Source organism: Anomaloglossus baeobatrachus, chromosome 11 (assembly GCF_048569485.1).
Source record: "Anomaloglossus baeobatrachus isolate aAnoBae1 chromosome 11, aAnoBae1.hap1, whole genome shotgun sequence".
In the NCBI taxonomy this organism is placed as follows: Eukaryota; Metazoa; Chordata; class Amphibia; order Anura; family Aromobatidae; genus Anomaloglossus; species Anomaloglossus baeobatrachus.
The window spans coordinates 36,138,123-36,161,011 of record NC_134363.1 but is presented as its reverse complement, the minus strand read 5'-3'; the positions used below and the strand labels follow the sequence as shown (position 1 = coordinate 36,161,011).

The 22,889-nt window shown below is 42.5% G+C and overlaps 1 protein-coding gene across 1 annotated transcript in view; it reads left to right on the top strand.

Annotated features, from left to right (window-relative positions):
- The window catches only part of LOC142257062 (V-set and immunoglobulin domain-containing protein 10-like), a 96,609-nt gene extending 80,960 nt beyond the window's left edge, over positions 1 to 15,649 (top strand). The window contains exons 15-16 of the mRNA XM_075329117.1: positions 6,844 to 6,919; positions 15,423 to 15,649. Of these exons, the coding sequence (XP_075185232.1) occupies positions 6,844 to 6,919; positions 15,423 to 15,436 (90 nt within the window). The 3' untranslated portion in view covers positions 15,437 to 15,649. The remainder of the gene's footprint in view (positions 1 to 6,843; positions 6,920 to 15,422) is intronic.
- Positions 15,650 to 22,889: the final 7,240 nt, after the last annotated feature.

The following is a 22,889-nucleotide window of genomic DNA, read 5'->3' as shown; positions in this document are numbered from 1 at the left end:
ACTCTTTTCACTCCTCCTTGTTTTCAGGGTCATACAAATAAATCCAGCTCTGCCAGTTTTGCCGTGGTCGCTTGTGCAGTGTGAGCGGAGGCGTTGTCTTGCAGGAACAAGATTCCTTTGGACAACTTGCCGCGCCTTTTGGCCTTCAGAGCGGTCTTCAATTGGTCCAAAAGTTCAATGTAATACCTTGCATTGATGGTGGAATCCTTTTGAAGGTAGTTCACTAGCAGCACACCCTCCTTATCCCGGAACACCATCACCTTAGTGGCTGATTTTTGCACCCTGAACTTCTTTGGATGAGGAGAATCACTGTGCCTCCACTCTTTTCACTCCTCCTTATTTCAGAGTCAAAGAAATAAATCCAGGTCTCATCCTTAATGACCAGTCGATCCAGAAAGTTCTTATCAGTCCGGAAACGGTGACAAATGGAGCAGGAAGTTGTTACTCGCTGCTTCTCTGATCTGTTGACAATCATTTGGGGACCCACTTTGCAGATACCGTAGCTACCTCATGTCCAAATGTTCATGGATAATGACACAGAAATGTTCACGGGAAATCCCCATGATATCTGCTATTGATTTAGCTGAAATTGGTGGATTCTCCAGTATGAGGTTGTGCAGAGCATCGACGATCTCTGGAACAACAACCACTCTCGGGCGTCCAGGACGTTCCTCATCATTGGGGCTGAAGTGGCTCGTTCTACATTTGTCATCCTGTTCGTAACTGTGGAATATGAAGGTCATTGATCCCCCAATGTCTGCGACGTATCACCATGAATAGCCTTCCTGGACTTTCGTTGCAGAAACGAGAATTTTATCACTCCTCTGCTCTCAGTTGCTGTGAATATCGCATTAGACTCCGACATTCTGTTTTCCCGCGTGCGTAGAACACTGTTGCCATAAGCAACAAACACAACATTTTGAAAACATACAGTGGGTACGGAAAGTATTCAGACGCCATTACATTTTTCACTGTTTTATTACAGCCATTTGGTAAATTCAAAAAAGTTCATTTTTTCTCATTAATGTACACTCTGCTCCCCATCCCCCATCTTGTCAGGGAAAAAAAATAGAAATGTAGAAATTTTTGCAAATTTATTAAACAAGAAAAACTGAAATATCACATTGTCATAAGTATTCAGCCCCTTTGCTCAGTATTGAGTAGAAGCGCCCTCCTTTTGAGCTAGTACAGCCATGATCCTCGGCCATTCTTCCTTGCAGATCCTCTCCAGTTCCGTCAGGTTGGATAGTGAACGTTGGTGGACGCCATTTTCAGATCTCTCCAGAGATGCTCAATTGGGTTTAGGTCAGGGCTCTGGCTGAGCCGGTCAAGAATGGTCACAGAGTTGTTCTGAAGCCGCTCCTTTGTTATTTTAGCTGTGTGCTTAGGGTCATTGTCTTGTTGGAAGGTGAACCTTCGACCAAGTCTGAGGTCCAGAGTTTTCTTCCAGGATAACTCTGTACTTGGCCGCATTCATCTTTCCTTCAATTGCTACCAGTCGTCCTGTCGCTGCCCTTATAGCATGATGCTGCCACCACCATGTTTCACTGTTGGGATTGTATTGGCAGGTGATGAGCAGTGCCTGGTTTTCTCCACACATAACGCTTAGAATTATCACCAAAAAGTTCTATCTTCGTCTCATCAGACCAGAGAATCTTATTTCTCATAGTCTGGGAGTCCTTCATGTGTTTCTATTGCAAACTCTATGCGGGCTTTCATATGTCTTGCACTGAGGAGAGGCTTCTGTCGGGCCACTCTGCTATAAATGCCTGACTGGTGGAAGGTGGCAGTGATAGGTGACTTTGTGGAACTTTCTCCCATCTCCCTACTCCATCTCTGGAGCTCAGCCACAGTGATCTTGGGGTTCTTCTTTACGTCTCTCACCACGTCTCCTCTCCCACGATTGCTCAGTTTGGCTGGACGGCCAGGTCTAGGAAGTGTTCTGGTGGTCCCAAACTTCTACCATTTAAGGATTACGGAGACCACAGTGCTCTTAGGAACCTTAAATACTGCAGAACTTCTTTTATAACCTTGGCCAGATCTGTGCCTTGCCACAATTCTGTCTCTGAGCTCCTTGGGCAGTTCCTTTGACCTCATGATTCTCATTTGGTGTGACATGCACTGTGAGCTGTGAGGTCTTATATAGACAGGTGTGCGCCTTTCCAAATCAAGTCCTATCAGTTTAATTACACACAGCTGGACTCCAATGAAGGAGCAGAACCATCTCAAGGAGGATCACAAGGAAAGGGACAGGATGTGACTTAAATATGAGTGTCTGAGCAGAGTCTGAATACTTATGACCATGTGATATTTCAGTTTTTCTTGTTTAATAAATTTGCAAAAATTTCTACATTTCTGTTTTTTTCTGTCAAGATGGGGGATGGAGTGCAGAGTGTACATTAATGAGAAAAAATGAACTTTTTGGAATTTAACAAATGGCTGCAATGAAACAAAGAGTTAAAAATTTATAGGGGTCTTAATACTTTCCCTACCCACTGTATATTAGACACATAAGGCTTTCATGTGATGTAACCATAGAAACCAAAAAGTTCATACTGCTCCTATGTACAAGAATATAACCACTATAATACTGCTCCTATGTTCAAGAATATAACTACTATAATACTGCCCCTATGTACAAGAATATAACTACTATAATACTGCCCCTATGTACAAGAATATAACTACTATAATACTGCCCCCTATGTACAAGAATATAACTACTATAATACTGCCCCTATGTTCAAGAATATAACTACTATGATACTGCTCCTATGTACAAGAATATAACTACTATAATACTGCCCCTATATACAAGAATATAACTACTATAATACTGCCCCTATATACAAGAATATAACTACTATAATACTGCCCCTATCTACAAGAATATAACTACTATAATACTGCCCCTATCTACAAGAATATAACTACTATAATACTGCCCCCTATGTACAAGAATATAACTACTATAATACTGCCCCCTATGTACAAGAATATAACTACTATAATACTGCCCCTATGTTCAAGAATATAACTACTATGATACTGCTCCTATGTACAAGAATATAACTACTATAATACTGCCCCTATATACAAGAATATAACTACTATAATACTGCCCCTATATACAAGAATATAACTACTATAATACTGCCCCTATCTACAAGAATATAACTACTATAATACTGCCCCTATCTACAAGAATATAACTACTATAATACTGCCCCCTATGTACAAGAATATAACTACTATAATACTGCCCCCTATGTACAAGAATATAACTACTATAATACTGCCCCTATGTTCAAGAATATAACTACTATAATACTGCCCCCTATGTTCAAGAATATAACTACTATAATACTGCCCCTATGTACAAGAATATAACTACTATAATACTGCTCCTATATACAAGAATATAACTACTATAATACTGCCCCTATGTACAAGAATATAACTACTATAATACTGCCCCTATGTACAAGAATATAACTACTATAATACTGCGCTTATGTACAAGAATATAACTACTATAATACTGCGCTTATGTACAAGAATATAACTACTATAATACTGCCCCCTACGTACAAGAATATAACTACTATAATACTGCCCCTATGTACAAGAATATAACTACTATAATACTGCCCCCTAGGTACAAGAATATAACTACTATAATACTGCCCCTATGTACAAGAATATAACTACTATAATACTGCCCCTATGTACAAGAATATAACTACTATAATACTGCGCTTATGTACAAGAATATAACTACTATAATACTGCGCTTATGTACAAGAATATAACTACTATAATACTGCCCCCTACGTACAAGAATATAACTACTATAATACTGCCCCTATGTACAAGAATATAACTACTATAATACTGCCCCCTAGGTACAAGAATATAACTACTATAATACTGCCCCTATATACAAGAATATAACTACTATAATACTGCCCCCTATGTACAAGAATATAACTACTATAATACTGCCCCCTATGTACAAGAATATAACTACTATAATACTGCCCCTATGTACAAGAATATAACTACTATAATACTGCCCCCTATGTACAAGGATATAACTACTATAATACTGCCCCTATGTTCAAGAATATAACTACTATAATACTGCCCCCTAGGTACAAGAATATAAACTACTATAATACTGCCCCTATCTACAAGAATATAACTACTATAATACTGCCCCTATCTACAAGAATATAACTACTATAATACTGCCCCCTATGTACAAGAATATAACTACTATAATACTGCCCCTATGTACAAGAATATAACTACTATAATACTGCCCCCTATGTTCAAGAATATAACTACTATAATACTGCCCCCTAGGTACAAGAATATAACTACTATAATACTGCCTCTATATACAAGAATATAACTACTATAATACTGCCCCTATGTACAAGAATATAACTACTATAATACTGCCCCCTATGTACAAGAATATAACTACTATAATACTGCCCCTATGTTCAAGAATATAACTACTATAATACTGCCCCTATGTACAAGAATATAACTACTATAATACTGCCCCCTATGTACAAGAATATAACTACTATAATACTGCCCCTATGTTCAAGAATATAACTACTATAATACTGCCCCCTAGGTACAAGAATATAAACTACTATAATACTGCCCCTATCTACAAGAATATAACTACTATAATACTGCCCCTATCTACAAGAATATAACTACTATAATACTGCCCCCTATGTACAAGAATATAACTACTATAATACTGCCCCTATGTACAAGAATATAACTACTATAATACTGCCCCCTATGTTCAAGAATATAACTACTATAATACTGCCCCCTAGGTACAAGAATATAACTACTATAATACTGCCTCTATATACAAGAATATAACTACTATAATACTGCCCCTATGTACAAGAATATAACTACTATAATACTGCCCCCTATGTACAAGAATATAACTACTATAATACTGCCCCTATGTTCAAGAATATAACTACTATAATACTGCCCCTATGTACAAGAATATAACTACTATAATACTGCCCCCTATGTACAAGAATATAACTACTATAATACTGCCCCTATGTTCAAGAATATAACTACTATAATACTGCCCCCTCTGTACAAGAATATAACTACTATAATACTGCCCCTATGTACAAGAATATAACTACTATAATACTGCCCCCTATGTACAAGAATATAACTACTATAATACTGCCCCTATAACTACTATAATACTGCCCCTATCTACAAGAATATAACTACTATAATACTGCCCCCTATGTACAAGAATATAACTACTATAATACTGCCCCTATGTACAAGAATATAACTACAATAATACTGCCCCCTAGGTACAAGAATATAACTACTATAATACTGCCCCTATCTACAAGAATATAACTACTATAATACTGCCCCCTATGTACAAGAATATAACTACTATAATACTGCCCCCTAGGTACAAGAATATAACTACTATAATACTGCCCCTATAACTACTATAATACTGCCCCTATCTACAAGAATATAACTACTATAATACTGCCCCCTAGGTACAAGAATATAACTACTATAATACTGCCCCTATATACAAGAATATAACTACTATAATACTGCCCCTATGTACAAGAATATAACTACTATAATACTGCCCCCTATGTACAAGAATATAACTACTATAATACTGCCCCTATGTACAAGAATATAACTACTATAATACTGCCCCCTATGTACAAGAATATAACTACTATAATACTGCCCCTATCTACAAGAATATAACTACTATAATACTGCCCCTATCTACAAGAATATAACTACTATAATACTGCCCCCTATGTACAAGAATATAACTACTATAATACTGCCCCTATGTTCAAGAATATAACTACTATAATACTGCCCCCTAGGTACAAGAATATAACTAATATAATACTGCCCCTATATACAAGAATATAACTACTATAATACTGCCCCTATCTACAAGAATATAACTACTATAATACTGCCCCTATCTACAAGAATATAACTACTATAATACTGCCCCCTATGTACAAGAATATAACTACTATAATACTGCCCCTATGTACAAGAATATAACTACTATAATACTGCCCCCTATGTACAAGAATATAACTACTATAATACTGCCCCCTATGTACAAGAATATAACTACTATAATACTGCCCCTATCTACAAGAATATAACTACTATAATACTGCCCCTATCTACAAGAATATAACTACTATAATACTGCCCCCTAGGTACAAGAATATAACTACTATAATACTGCCCCTATATACAAGAATATAACTACTATAATACTGCCCCTATGTACAAGAATATAACTACTATAATACTGCCCCCTATGTACAAGAATATAACTACTATAATACTGCCCCCTATGTACAAGAATATAACTACTATAATACTGCCCCCTATGTACAAGAATATAACTACTATAATACTGCCCCTATGTACAAGAATATAACTACTATAATACTGCCCCCTATGTACAAGAATATAACTACTATAATACTGCCCCTATCTACAAGAATATAACTACTATAATACTGCCCCTATCTACAAGAATATAACTACTATAATACTGCCCCCTAGGTAGAAGAATATAACTACTATAATACTGCCCCTATATACAAGAATATAACTACTATAATACTGCCCCTATCTACAAGAATATAACTACTATAATACCGCCCCTATGTACAATAATGTAACTGCTATCCTCAGGACTGTGATCGAGGTCTAATTTTCGTATATAAACATTTCCTTTATCTTGCACTTTAACCTCAGGAAACAGATGAGAGTCTGCCTAATCCTCTTGAGCCTACCTCTGATTCGCTTTATTCTACTAGGTTCTCAACTAAAAGTAAGTCTTTTTTACGGTAATTAAAAAACATTCTGTAAAGCAAGTAAATAATGGCGCTATAATGTCTATTACACATCCTGACCAGTTGTTTCCACCATCAGTAGCTTTAGTAAAAAGGCAAAGGGGGTGTACTTTCTATTTTGGCCTTGAGCAACTACAGTGGTGAAGTAGGATGTGACTGTAATGTAACCTCTGACTCCTTCCTCGGCTGGTAGCCTATAGATCAGACCTGGGCAAAGGGTGGCCCGCGGGCCACATCCGGTCCCCCTACTCTCTGTGACCGGCCCGCCTGGCTCAGGGCGTCCTTTCTGGCCGGTCAGTGATGAGGGCAATCTGACCTGTTGTCCAGAGCTCCAGGCTCCGGGAGGCCCGTGGTCAGATTGCCCTCATCACATGCTGCGTGCCGGGCAGGGAGCGATCCTGCAGCGCCGCACAGTACAGGCAGCGGAACGCAGGAATCTCTCCTCTGTTCCCTGTCCGGCAGCTTTCTCTGTGACACACGCGTGCCCTGATATCGTCAGTATGGCGCGTGTGTCATTTGAAAAGTTCCCGCCCGGCAGGAGAAGAAGCTGCAGCGGCGGGGGCCGTACGGAGAGAAGCAGCGGCGGGGGCTCCTAGGAATACAGCATCGACGCAGCCTGGGCATGTGAAGGAGAAGCAGCTCAGCGGGGGGCTCGTACGGAGGTGCCTGAGGAGGGGACAATAAGAAGAGAGGTGAGTGGTTACTAGTAACCTGCGGGGACAATGGGGGGCGGGCGAGGGGAGAGGGGTAACTGTTGACAAATATTTGGGGTGTAGTATATGGGAATGTAGTTTTACAAGTGTGGTATATGGGGGGGGGTGTAGTGTTGTAGTTTTATAGGGGTGTAGTATATATAGGGGTGTAGTGGTGTAGTATAATACAGGTGTATATAGGGGTGTAGTATAATACAGGTGTATACAGGTGTATATAGGGGTGTAGTATAATACAGGTGTATATAGGGGTGTAGTGGTGTAGTATAATACAGGTGTATACAGGTGTATATAGGGGTGTAGTATAATACAGTTATATATAGGGGTGTAGTGGTGTAGTATAATACAGGTGTATGTAGGGATGTAGTATAATACAGGTGTATATAGGGGTGTAGTATAATACAGGTGTACATAGGGCTGTAGTATAATACAGGTGTATACGGGGGGTAGTATAATACAGGTGTATATAGGGGTGTAGTATAATACAGGTGTAGTATATAGGGGTGTAGTATAATACAGGTGTAGTATATAGGGGTGTAGTATAATACAGGTGTAGTATATAGGGGTGTAGTATAATACAGGTGTAGTATATAGGGGTATAGGGGTGTAGTATAATACAGGTGTATATAGGGGTGTAGTATAATACAGGTGTACATAGGGGTGTAGTATAATACAGGTGTAGTATATAGGGGTGTAGTATAATACAGGTGTACATAGGGGTGTAGTATAATACAGGTGTATATAGGGGTGTAGTGGTGTAGTATAATACAGGTGTATATAGGGGTGTAGTATAATACAGGTGTATATAGGGGTGTAGTATAATACAGATGTATATAGGGGTGTAGTATAATACAGGTGTACATAGGAGTGTAGTATAATACAGGTGTAGTATATAGGGGTGTAGTATAATACAGGTGTATATAGGGGTATAGGGGTGTAGTATAATACAGGTGTATATAGGGGTGTAGTGGTGTAGTATAATACAGGTGTATATATAGGGGTGTAGTATAATACAGGTGTATATAGGGGTGTAGTATAATACAGGTGTATATAGGGGTGTAGTATAATACAGGGGTGTATATAGGGGTGTAGTATAATACAGGTGTGTATATAGGGGTGTAGTATAATACAGGTGTATATAGGGGTGTAGTATAATACAGGTGTATATAGGGGTGTAGTATAATACAGGTGTATATAGGGGTGTAGTATAATACAGGTGTAGTATATAGGGGTGTAGTATAATACAGGTGTAGTATATAGTGGTGTAGTATAATAAAGATGTATATAGGGGTGTAGTGGTGTAGTATAATACAGGTGTATATAGGGGTGTAGTATAATACAGGTGTATATAGGGGTGTAGTATAATACAGGTGTATATAGGGGTGAAGTATAATACAGGTGTATATAGGGGTGTAGTATAATACAGGTGTATATAGGGGTGTAGTATAATACAGGTGTAGTATATAGGGGTGTAGTATAATACAGGTGTATATAGGGGTGTAGTATAATACAGGTGTATATAGGGGTGTAGTATAATACAGGTGTAGTATATAGGGGTGTAGTATAATACAGGTGTAGTATATAGGGGTGTAGTATAATACAGGTGTAGTATATAGGGGTGTAGTATAATACAGGTGTAGTATATAGGGGTGTAGTATAATACAGGTGTAGTATATAGGGGTGTAGTATAATACAGGTGTAGTATATAGGAGTATAGTATAATACAGGTGTATATAGGAGTGTAGGATAATACAGGTGTATATAGGAGTGTAGTATAATACAGGTGTAGTATATAGGAGTGTAGTATAATACAGGTGTATATAGGAGTGTAGTATAATACAGGTGTACATAGGGGTGTAGTATAATACAGGTGTAGTATATAGGGGTGTAGTATAATACAGGTGTATATAGGGGTGTAGTGGTGTAGTATAATACAGGTGTATATATAGGGGTGTAATATAATACAGGTGTATATAGGGGTGTAGTATAATACAGGTGTATATAGGGGTGTAGTATAATACAGGTGTGTATATAGGGGTGTAGTATAATACAGGTGTGTATATAGGGGTGTAGTATAATACAGGTGTATATAGGGGTGTAGTATAATACAGGTGTATATAGGGTGTAGTATAATACAGGTGTATATAGGGGTGTAGTATAATACAGGTGTATATAGGGGTGTAGTATAATACAGGTGTATATAGGGGTGTAGTATAATACAGGTGTATATAGGGGTGTAGTATAATACAGGTGTATATAGGGGTGTAGTATAATACAGGTGTAGTATATAGTGGTGTAGTATAATAAAGATGTATATCGGGGTGTAGTGGTGTAGTATAATACAGGTGTATATAGGGGTGTAGTATAATACAGGTGTATATAGGGGTGTAGTATAATACAGGTGTATATAGGGGTGTAGTATAATACAGGTGTATATAGTGGCGAAGTATAATACAGGTGTATATAGGGGTGTAGTATAATACAGGTGTATATAGGGGTGTAGTATAATACAGGTGTATATAGGGGTGTAGTATAATACAGGTGTATATAGGGGTGTAGTATAATACAGGTGTAGTATATAGGGGTGTAGTATAATACAGGTGTAGTATATAGGGGTGTAGTATAATACAGGTGTAGTATATAGGGGTGTAGTATAATACAGGTGTAGTATATAGGGGTGTAGTATAATACAGGTGTAGTATATAGGGGTGTAGTATAATACAGGTGTAGTATATAGGGGTGTAGTATAATACAGGTGTAGTATATAGGAGTGCAGTATAATACAGGTGTAGTATATAGGAGTGTAGTATAATACAGGTGTAGTATATAGGAGTGTAGTATAATACAGGTGTATATAGGAGTGTAGTATAATACAGGTGTATATAGGAGTGTAGTATAATACAGGTGTATATAGGAGTGTAGTATAATCCAGGTGTATATAGGGGTTTAGTATAATACAGGTGTATATAGGGGTGTAGTATAATACAGGTGTATATAAGGGTGTAGTATAATACAGGTGTATATAGGGGTGTAGTATAATACAGGTGTATATAGGGGTATAGTATAATACAGGTGTATATAGGGGTGTAGTATAATACAGGTATATATAGGGGTGTAGTATAATACAGGTTTATATAGGGGTGTAGTGTAATACAGGTGTAGTATATAGGGGTGTAGTATAATACAGGTGTAGTATATAGTGGTGTAGTATATTACAGGTGTATATAGGAGTGTAGTATAATACAGGTGTATATAGGGGTGTAGTATAATACAGGTGTATATAGGGGTGTAGTATATTACAGGTGTATATAGGGGTGTAGTGGTGTAGTATAATACAGGTGTATATAGGAGTGTAGTATAATACAGGTGTATATAGGGGTGTAGTATAATACAGGTGTATATAGGAGTGTAGTATAATACAGGTGTATATAGGGGTGTAGTATAATACAGGTGTATATAGGAGTGTAGTATAATACAGGTGTATATAGGGGTGTAGTATAATACAGGTGTATATAGGGGTGTAGTATAATACAGGTGTATATAGGAGTGTAGTATAATACAGGTGTATATAGGGGTGTAGTATAATACAGGTGTATATAGGAGTGTAGTATAATACAGGTGTATATAGGGGTGTAGTATAATACAGGTGTATATAAGGGTGTAGTATATTACAGGTGTATATAGGGGTGTAGTATAATACAGGTGTATATAGGGGTGTAGTATAATACAGGTGTATATAAGGGTGTAGTATAATACAGGTGTATATAGGGGTGTAGTATAATACAGGTGTATATAGGGGTGTAGTATAATACAGGTGTATATAGGAGTGTAGTATAATACAGGTGTATATAGGGGTGTAGTGATGTAGTATATAGTGGTATAGTATATAGAGGTGTAGTATATTACTGTAATACTATTGTATGTACTGAGGATTTCGATTGCGTTAGGGCAATGACAACCAGAGACGGGTTCTTGGTGCAAAGACGTTTATAATATGCAACCAACAATATTTAGGCGGCTTTCACACTACGTCTTTTTAACATGCGTCCTGAACGGTTTTTTAACGCAGAAACAGATCCAGTGCAAATGCGTTTTCATTTCAATGCATTTGCAATGGACTCGTGTTCACCTGCGTTTGCGTGCGTTATAGTGAGGATCCAGCGAGTTGCAGTTTTTTAACATCTTTCAAAAACGCTACTTGTAGAGTTTTTGAGCTGCGTCCAAATACTGCAAATTGCTGGATCCTGACTATACTGTATGCAAACGCATGTGAACGCTGGCATGCTGATAGACAGGATCCTGCTTGCTCTACTGAGCATGCCCAGAAACCAGCCTCCGTGATCAGTCTCTCTCTCTCCTCCCACTGTCTCTCTCCCCCTCTCTCTCTGTCTCTACCCCTCCCTCTCCCCCACCTGAGAGCTGCGGACACTCGTAACCAAGGTAAATATCGGGTAACCACTTATCTTAGTTACCCGATGTTTACCTTGGTTACGAGCCTCGCAGCTGTCAGAAGCCGGCTCCCAGTCCGGCACGTTTAGTTCCCCTCACTCCCGATCACATGACTCCAATGCCCGCCCCTAAACATCCAGTGACAGGATCCTGGAAAGTAACACATGCGTTTGCATGCATTTTTTGCTGTAAAAGCAGGATCCGCTTTTGCAGCAAAAAAACATTCAGGACGCATGTTAAAAAGACGTAGTGTGAAAGCCGCCTTACACAGAACATAAACACAGTAAATACCTGCCAGGTTCGGAGCAAAGGGGAATTCCCGGGGCCGCGCACCGGACTCCCCCAGGGAGACCACCAAGAGCGAACCCCTATACAGGGACTGTCTGGCGATCACCCCAGAAGCCCTAAATGCGCAGCAGCCGGGACACAAAAGGGCAACAGGTATAGTCCAAAAATGTCCGTACGTGATGTGAGTCCTAGGGTGGATATGAACGGAAGGAACCGGGCAGAAGTGCCGACCAGAGACGGCAGACGGAGTCCGGGCACAGCTTGATGAGACCAGGTGAAGTCCAGAGCCGGTGTCGGTTGTTTCAGCAGGATCCAAACAGCAATCAGGAACCAAGAGCAGCAGGGCAGGAGTACACAGCAAGCAGTATACTCAGGCACTGGACTAAGCTTTAGGGGCGGCTTTTAAACAGATGGACAGGAAGTAGGGCAACAGAACAGCAAACTCCATGTTAACAAAGGGCAAGATCCTTCAGAAGAAAACTGGAAATCCCGGAACTCTGACAATTATAGGTGTAGTATGTGGCGGGTGTAGTGATGTAGTATATGGGGATTGTGTGTGTATGTATGTATACATTGTGTGTATGTGTATCTATATTATATACACACACAGTATATATATGCGTGTTCATGTGTATGTGTGATATATAGATATATATTATATTTATATATATGTGTGTGTGTGTACAACCGAGTTAAGTATATTAGTCCGGCCCTCTAAAACAATCCCAATTTCTCATGCAGCCCCATGGGGAAAATAAATTAAACACCCCTGCTATAGATGCTGATTATGGCAATATTTCTGGAGAATTAATATTGTAAAGTTTAAAATGTTTCAAAAATACTGCAAAATCCGCTATTATCTTGCAGGTATGAGGTTAATAACTTTCTGAAGCCGGCACTTAGAGCCCCGCTGCCATGAAGAAATGAACCTTATCCATATCCTCCCGGCACCAGGGCTCTAAGTGCGGGTTCATAACACTATTAACCTGCAGATTAACCCCATACCTGCAGGTTAATAGCGATATTTTACATGACCGGTTTCCTTTAAGGTGTGCATTTGTCTTAATGAATTTGGCACATCTGTACGGTCATGTCTTGCAGAGCTGATTTTATGTGATGTATTGTGCCCCGGTGGACGGGTTGTTTCCCGGCGTCAGGTCCTGCGTTGGTGTTAGAAGGGGCCTGTTCACAGGCGCCTCGTTCCAGGTGATTGCTCTGCTTCATTAGGGAGCAATCTCACCTGGAAGGCTGCCAATCATAGTTCCTGTTCTGCAGTTAAGGCCGCTGTACACGCTGCGATATCGTTACCGATATCACTAGCGTGTGTACCCGCCCCCATCGTTTGTGCGTCACGGGCAAATCGCTGCCCGTGGCACACAACATCGCCCGGACCCGTCACACTACTTACCTGCCTAGCGATGTCGCTGTGACCGGCGAACCGCCTCCTTTCCAAGGGGGCGGTTCGTGCGGCGTCACAGCAACGTCACTAAGCAGCCGCCCAATAGAAGCGGAGGGGCGGAGATGAGCGGCCGGAACATCCCGCCCACCTCCTTCCTTCCTCATTGCCGGCGGCCGCAGGTAAGGTGAGGTTCCTCGTTCCTGTGGTGTCACACGTAGCGATGTGTGCTGCCGCAGGAATGACGAACAACATCGTACATGCAGCTCCAACGATAATTGAGAATGGACCCCCATGTCACTGATGAGCGATTTTGATCATTTTTGCAACGATTCAAAATAGCTCGTATGTGTCACAAGCAACGACATCGCTAATGCGGCCGGATGTGCGTCACAAATCCCGTGACCCCCAACGACATCGCTTTAGCGATGTCGTAGCTTGTAAAGCGGCCTTTAGTGTGTCTGGCTCTTGTAAGTGTATTATTCTGATCTTGTCTTGTGACCCTGCTCCTTAGTTACCCTTCTCCATCTGTGCTAACTCTAACATTACCCCCTGGCTCCTGACCTCCGGCTCAAACACTGACGTCGGTTCTGCTGTCTCCCTGTGTCTCATATGTGACTTCCTGGCTTCTGACTTCTGGCTCGTACCCTGACCTCAGCTCTGCTCTCACCCTGTTTCTCATACATGACTTCCTGGCTTCTGACCTCCGGCTCGTACCCTGACCTCACCTCCGCTCTTTCGCTTTTTCTTGTACATGACTTCCTGGCTTCTGACCTTTGGCTCATACCCTGACCTCAGCTCCACTTTCTCCCTGTGTCTCAAACCTGGCTTCTGACCTCCGGCTCATACCCTGACCTCAGCTCTCTCCCTGTTTCTCCTACATGAAACTAGAAAAGAGAAGCACTGATAGGGTCTTACCAGATAAAAAGAGGGGCAATGTATAACAGTATACACTCACCTGATGTGGTTGTGAAGGTCACAACAACCACAGATAGCATAAGATAATGGTGGCTGACGCAGCCCCACGTGGATATATCTTCAGCAGGAGAGGGAGGGGGTTAGTGCTGCGCATTCGCCAGAAAAGATCTGGATTTGTTAATTAATACATATATCATTTTTTCCATACGTCTACGCGTTTCGAGGTATGCAACCTCTTCCTCAGGACCAGAATATCAACAATTCATTGTTAATATTCTGGTCCTGAGGAAGAGGTTGCATACCTCAAAACATGTAGACCTATGGAATAAAAGATATATGAATTAATCAACAAATCTACATCCTTTCTGGCGAATGTGCGGCGTTAATCCCCTCTCTCGCCTGCTGAAGATGTTTCTCATACATGACTTCCTGGCTTCTGACCTCAGGCTTGTACCCTGACCTCAGCTCCGCTTTCTCCCTGTGTTTCATACGTGACTTCCTGGCTCCTGACCTCTGGTTCGTTTGACCATTCCTTTACTATTTGTATCTAGTGACACCTAGTGATAGATCATCACATGTACATTATCACTGTCAATAATAAATTGCAGTCGGTGATACAATAAGTCTGTAAAATACAATTACGGTATCTATTTTTCTGTCTTTTTTTCCTTATTTATCGCATGTACCTGCCATTTATAATCCTCCTTTTCTATTTTATAGAATTTGCCACTTGAAGTACTATGATGTAACCTCTCCATTTTTGTGGATGGATCCAAGAAGACGACCCAGCAGCCATGATGGCGCCATTTATCTCACGTTCACTTTTGTTGTTTATGCTCCTTACGTATTACATACGTTGTATAGTTATATTACTGTAGAGAAATAAAATATTGTAAATGTAAAAGGGTGAGATCTTTTAGCTGTACTCGGCTATCTCCGGCAGACCCATAGACAATGAATAGAGCCGTAGCGTACATACCGAGCCTCGTCCTCTGGATCCGTGGGAGTCAATGAGATGACAACCTCATGAATCTCTTTAAGTCATAAGATAAACTATTATATCTGATTTCTAATCCGAGTATTCAGAGCAGGCATCACCCCACACGCAATGGGTGCCAGCTGTGTAATACAGCCAGCACCCGCCTCTAAAAGCAGCAACAAGAGCTAGATCTGATTGCTGCTGACAACTTAAATGTGACTGCCAGTCTCTCAAAATGCCAGTAATGTAGCACAAACCCATTGGGGTGTATGTTTGGGCCACCATCATCTCCCCCGCAACATGATCGCAACTTGCCAACAGGTTGTGCTGGCAGCCAGGGACATGCTGAAAGAACCGCTCATCACTAGTTACAGTACTGAGCACCCGAGCATGGTAGTGCCCGCTCATCACTAGTTACAAGTACTGAGCACCTGAGCATGGTAGTGCCCGCTCATCACTAGTTACGAGTACTGAGCACCCGAGCATGGTAGTGCCCGCTCATCACTAGTTACGAGTACTGAGCACCCGAGCATGGTAGTGCCCGCTCATCACTAGTTACGAGTACTGAGCACCCGAGCATGGTAGTGCCCGCTCATCACTAGTTACGAGTACTGAGCACCTGAGCATGGTAGTGCCCGCTCATCACTAGTTACGAGTACTGAGCACCTGAGCATGGTAGTGCCCGCTCATCACTAGTTACGAGTACTGAGCACCTGAGCATGGTAGTGCCCGCTCATCACTAGTTACGAGTACTGAGCACCCGAGCATGGTAGTGCCCGCTCATCACTAGTTACAAGTACTGAGCACCCGAGCATGGTAGTGCCCGCTCATCACTAGTTACGAGTACTGAGCACCTGAGCATGGTAGTGCCCGCTCATCACTAGTTACAAGTACTGAGCACCCGTGCATGGTAGTGCCCGCTCATCACTAGTTACCAGTACTGAGCACCCGTGCATGGTAGTGCCCGCTCATCACTAGTTACAAGTACTGAGCACCCGTGCATGGTAGTGCCCGCTCATCACTAGTTACAAGTACTGAGCACCACTGCTCTATTAGTAAATGTACTAAAATGGGGAGACAAAAGGGCGCAATAGGGTCTTACCCGATATAACATATGATGTTAGAGAAGGTACAGTAACACTCACCTGGTGGGGTTGTGCCAGTCACAACTCCTTCAAAGGCATGTGAGTGTCCGCGTGGTTCAAGCAGCGGCCCCGTAGGCACGATATAAATATAATGGTGGACAGAAGAAAAACGGGTATATGCCGCGCTTAAAAACCACTGAGTTGGAAGTAATATAATATTTCTCTTTTATTTACAGCATTCCTACGCGTTTCAGAGACAACAGACCGTCTCCTTCAAAAATCCTTCAAAGGAGAAAAAGGGGTTAAACCCGCGCAATCCGCCAAATAAGATGTAGAGATGTTGATAGTTTAATCACTCTTTTATTCCATAGGTCTACGCGTTTCAAGGTGCAGGGACCTCTTCCTCAGGACCAGAAAATCAAATCAACATCTCTACATCTTATTTGGCGGATTGCGCGGGTTTAACCCCTTTTTCTCCTCCTACACTGAAGACTTCTGCACGTGGGGCCGCGGCAGCCGCCATTATCCTATGCTATCTACGGTGGTTGTGACTCTTCACAACCATTTTTGAAGGAGACGGTCTGTTGTCTCTGAAACGCGTAGGAATGCTGTAAATAAAAGAGAAATATTATATTACTTCCAACTCAGTGGTTTTTAAGCGCGGCATATACCCGTTTTTCTTCTGTCCACCATTATATCTATTAGTAAATGTAACATCCGACACTTGTGGCTACGATTGAACTTTCATCAACAAATTCACATGACTTGATTGTGCTGTTGGAAATGTCCATACGTCTGCATGTAAACGGTTTGTAAAATATCTTTTTAGAATTATTTTTGACTAGAACGTTATCCCCAAATCATGTACACCAAAAATGTTCCGAGTGTCATCCGTGTTTAGGTCCGCGTTTTAGCAATGCTTGGTCCGTTTTTCCATTTTTGTTTCATCAGTGTTTTTCACTTGTGGGTAAATAAATACATTTATTACAAAACTTCAATTCATTGCATTTTCACGGACTGACAGACTTGGGTGGATGATTTAGATCCATCTCTCTAAGGCCTGAAACACACGTCCTTGACAACCACGTGCGTGTAATACGTGTCGTTTTTCGGGTCCGTTTTCCGTTTTTTAGGTCCGTTTTTATGGTGTGACCTGCGTGTGTATCCCGTATGCTAACCGTATGTGCGTGTGGAATGTCCGTGTGTGCGTGAGTGAAATAAATGACATGTGTGTGTGTTGTCCGTGTGAAATGTTCCGTGTGTGTGTGTTGCACAATGTCGTTGATACATGTCGGCTGACAGCAGACAGAGTTGTGCGATGAGAATGAACTCAAGTAAACTTCACCCGACTTCATTGTCATGCCGCGGCTCTGTCTGTGTGTCCCGTCCTGATTAGCGGTCACCTGTGAAGGATTCACCGGTGACCGCTAATCCCCAGAGTGACTGAATTGAGCTGCCCTCTCTCATACTTACCGCTCCCCGATCACCGGCGCTGCACAGCTGTTATAAAAGCTCCGGCGGCTTTTACTATTTTGAAAAAGCCGGCCGCTCATTAAACAATCTCGTATTCCCTGCTTACCCCGCCCACCGGCAAATACCATTGGTTGCAGTGAGACACGCCCCCACGCTGCGTGACAGCTGTCTAACTGCAACCAATCACAGCCGCCGGTGGGCGTGTCACTATGGAGCAGAGAAATAAATAAATTATTAAAAAAAACGGCGTGCGGTCCCCCCCAATTTTAATACCAGCCAGATAAAGTCACACGGCTGAAGGCTGGTATTCTCAGGATGGGGAGCCCCACGTTATGGGGAGCCCCCCAGCCTAACAATATCAGCCAGCAGCCACCCAGAATGGCCGCTTCTATTAGATGCGACAGTTCTGGGACTGTACCCGGCTCTTCCCGATTTGCCCTGGTGCGTTGGCTATCGGGGTAATAAGGAGTTAATGGCAGCTCATAGCTGCCACTAAATCCTAGATTAATCATATCAGGCGTCTCCACGAGATACCTTCCATGATTAATATGTAAATTACAGTAAATAAACACACACAACGAAAAATCCTTTATTAGAAATAAAAAACACAAACCAATTCCCTCGCCACCACTTTATTAACCCCAACAAAGCCCTCCATGTCCGGCGTAATCCACGGACCTCCAGCGTCGCTTCCAGCTCTGCTACATGAAGGTGACAGGAGCTGCAGAAGAAACCGCCACTCCTGTCAGCTCCACGCAGCAAATGAAGACAGCCGCGCGATCAGCTGAGCTGTCACTGAGTTTACCCACGGCCACCGCTGGATCCTCCACCTTTGACCGCAACTCACCTGTGACTTCATCGCTGTCACTCGGGCGACTTGCTGTCACAGTTGGAGGATCCAGCGGTGGCCGCGGATAACCTCAGTGACAGCTCAGCTGATCGCGCGGCTTTCTTCATTTGCTGCGTGGAGCTAACAGGAGCGGCGGTGTCTGCTGCTCCTGTCACCTTCATGTAGCACAGCTGGAAGCGACGCGGGACCTCCGTGGATTACGTTGGACATGGAGGGCTTTTTCGGGCTTAATAAATTGGTGAACGAGGGAATTTGTTAGTGTTTTTTATTTCTAATAAAGGATTTTTTGGGTGTGTCTGTTTTTTAACTGTAACTTACAGATTACTCATGGAAGGTATCTCGGGGAGATGCCTGACATGATTAATCTAGAATTTAGTGGCAGCTATGGGCTGCCATTAACTCCTTATATCCCCGATTGCCAACGCACCAGGGCAAATCGGGAAGAGCCGGGTACAGTTGCAGAACTGTCGCAGCAAATGGATGCGGCCATTCTGGGCGGCTGCTGGCTGATATTGTTAGGCTGGGGGGCTCCCCATAACGTGGGGCTCCCCATCCTGAGAATACCAGCCTGCAGCTGTATGGCTTTATCTGGCTGGTATTAAAATTGGGGGGGACCGCACGCCGTTTTTTTTAATTATTTATTTATTTCTCTGCTCCATAGTGACACACCCACCGGCGGCTGTGATTGGTTGCAGTTAGACAGCTGTCACTCAGCATGTGGGCGTGTCTCACTGCAACCAATCATAGGCACCGGTGGGTGGGTAAAGCAGGGAATTCGAGATTGTTTAATGAGCGGCCGGCTTTTTCAAAATAGTAAAAGCCGCCGGAGCTTTTATAACAGCAGTGCAGCGCCGCGCCGGGGATCGGGGAACGGTAAGTATGAGGGAGGGGGGGGAACTGACCAACAGACAGCGAGAGGGACAGACGGAGAGAGAGACCGATCGACCAACGGACTGAGGGAGAGAACGACACAGACAAAAAAAGACCGACATCACATGAAAAAAGCACAAAACATACACGGAGCAAACAGAGATGCGTCCGTGTCACTTATGTGTGCGCACAGACCCATTGACTTTCATTGAGTCCGTGTGTGCGTGTTCCGTGATGAAAATGGACATGCTTCCGTGCAAAACGGAGACACAAACGTAGCACGCACACGGACACACGGACCTTAATGAAAAACGTACATGTGTCCTCAAACATTAAATAACATTGGTGCACGTTTGTCAGTGTCTCCGGTATATACGGAAACGGACCAAACTCGCACGTGTTTGACGGATGTTGCAGGCCTAGGAAAAATTGTACATATTTGTCACGCTTTTAAACGTGGCATGCGTGTTGAGACCAACAGATGTCTGACGCACAACAAAAACACCACAAACAAGGGGGACACCAGGAATAGCAATGGTGGGCTTTGACATTAGTGAGAGGGTAGATGGGACACCTCCTGCCTTTGCATGCCACTGTACCCTGTAGTTCTAGCTAGAACCTATACAGGTTGTGCACCTGTCGTCGAGCAGGAACCTGAAGCCCTGAAAAGACCCTACTTTAGTACTGGCTAGTGAGTGGGTAGGTAAGGATCACTAGGCCCACTGCTGCCCAAATACATAGAATCCTAGAATAGTAGAGTTGGAAGGGACCTCAAGGGTCATCGTGTCCAACCCCCTGCGAGTGCAGGTTTTCCTAAATTATCCCAGCTATATGTTTATCCAGTTTCTGCTTGAAGATTTCCATTGATGGAGAGCTCACCACCTCCTGCGGTATATTGTTCCACTCCCTGACTGACCTCACTGTCAGAAAGTTTTTCCTAATGTCTAATCTGAATCTCCTTCCTTTAAGTTTCATCCCATTGCTTCTCGTACTTCCTTGTGCTAATGAGAATAGGGTGGTTCCTTCTGCACTGTGACTTCCTTTCAGATATTTGTAGACCGCTATTAAGTCTCCTCTCAGCCTTCTCTTTTTCAAACTAAACATCCCTAGTTCTTTTAGCCGTTCTTCATAGGACATGGTTTACGGACCTTCTACCATCTTGGTTGCCCTTCTCTGGACTTGCTCCAATATATCGATGTCTTTCTTGAATTGGGGCACCCAGAACTGTACACAGTATTCCAGGTGGGTTCTAATCAGGGCAGACCTGAGGGTAGGTGAGACAAACAGGGGAAGAACAACCAGAAATGGAGAAGATACGCCTTCAGGATAAATCCACAGCAGCTCCTTCCACCAAGGCGGCTAGAATACAAATGGTTTTGTATTATCAGCAAAGATTGCTGGGAAAACTTTGCTACTTAAACACAAAGGGGCATGGCTACAGAGCTGCTGCAGCTGACCTGCATTGCTGACAAGCTGCTAGCAGCAAAATTAACATTAACTGTTAGAGCACCAAGAAAAGCGAAACAACATTTATATGTAGAGTCCAAGAAGGAGGAGGAGGTGAGAGTCTCTAATATACAGGGAGACGACCGTGACAAGGTCTTTGTGATTTTTTTGCATTCACACAGTACACATTAAAAAAAAACAAAACAAAACACGGATCTCTGAACAACTCCATAGACTTTAATAGTTATGTGTTCTATACGTGAAAATGAATCATGTGTCTGAATGAGACTTTAGGGCTTATTTCTCCGGCAGCTCCACCATAGGAGAAATACAGCGTTACATGAAGTCTACAGAAATCAAAGTATCTTTTGAGTTCTAACAAGCTGTCGGCATTCTACCAGTGTGTTAAAAAGGATCACCATTCCTGTATACATCTTGGCCACAAAAGACCAATAGGGGGACCCATGCCTCCAGTTGCTTTCTGTCTTATGCACTGCTGATGAATTTGGAGACCTGGTCTCCTGCAAAAATTTAATTTTTGGCCTCAACTCAACTTTGGCCTTGACTTTAATGGATGCCAGCATTAATGGGGCGGGTGGCGACATGTAAGGTGCTTGAACTTTACAGCCTTACTCCATCCCCACCCTATTCTTTCTGCTCCCCCTTGGAGAAATAACATCCCCTAAGCTTGAGGGAGATAGACATATCAATCCAAGAGCGTAACCAATAGGTACCCATGCCCTGGAGTCTAGGAGGTTCAAAAGTTCATTTTGGGCCACATGAAAAGACCATTATCTATTAAATATCTGCAATAATGGGGTCCCCGTTGGAGGTTTTGCATTGGCGCCGATGAGCTTCAAGTTACGCCATTGTATCAATTCCCCTTAAATTACCCTCTGATGGGACACCCATCATCTTTATCACGGAACTCCAGACCGGCCTCAGTTCCTACCCTCTGATGGGACACCCATCATCTTTATCACTGAACTCCAGACCGGCCTCAGTTCCTACCCTCTGATGGGACAGCCATCATCTTTATCCATGCTCTCCAGACCGGCCTCATTCCCAATGGAAACAGACTTTGTTAAAGAGTAAAGGCCACTTTACACACAGCGACATCGCTAGTGATGTCGCTGGTGAAAGCACCCGCCCCCGTCGGTTGTGCGTCATGGGCAAATCACTGCCTGTGGCGCACAACATCACTTACACCCGTCACACTTACCTGCCTAGTGACGTCGCTGTGGTCGGCGAACCGCCTCCTTTCTAAGGGGGCGGTTCGTTCGGCGTCACTAAGCGGCCATTCAATAGAAGTCAAACATCCCGCCCAACTCCTTGCGTCCTCATTGCGGGCAGCCACAGGTACGGTGCTGTTCCTCGTTCCTGCGGTGTCACAGGTAGCGATATGTGCTGCCGCAGGAACGATGAACAAACTGCGTCCTGCACCAGCAACGATAATCGGGAAAGTAACAACATGTCAACGATCA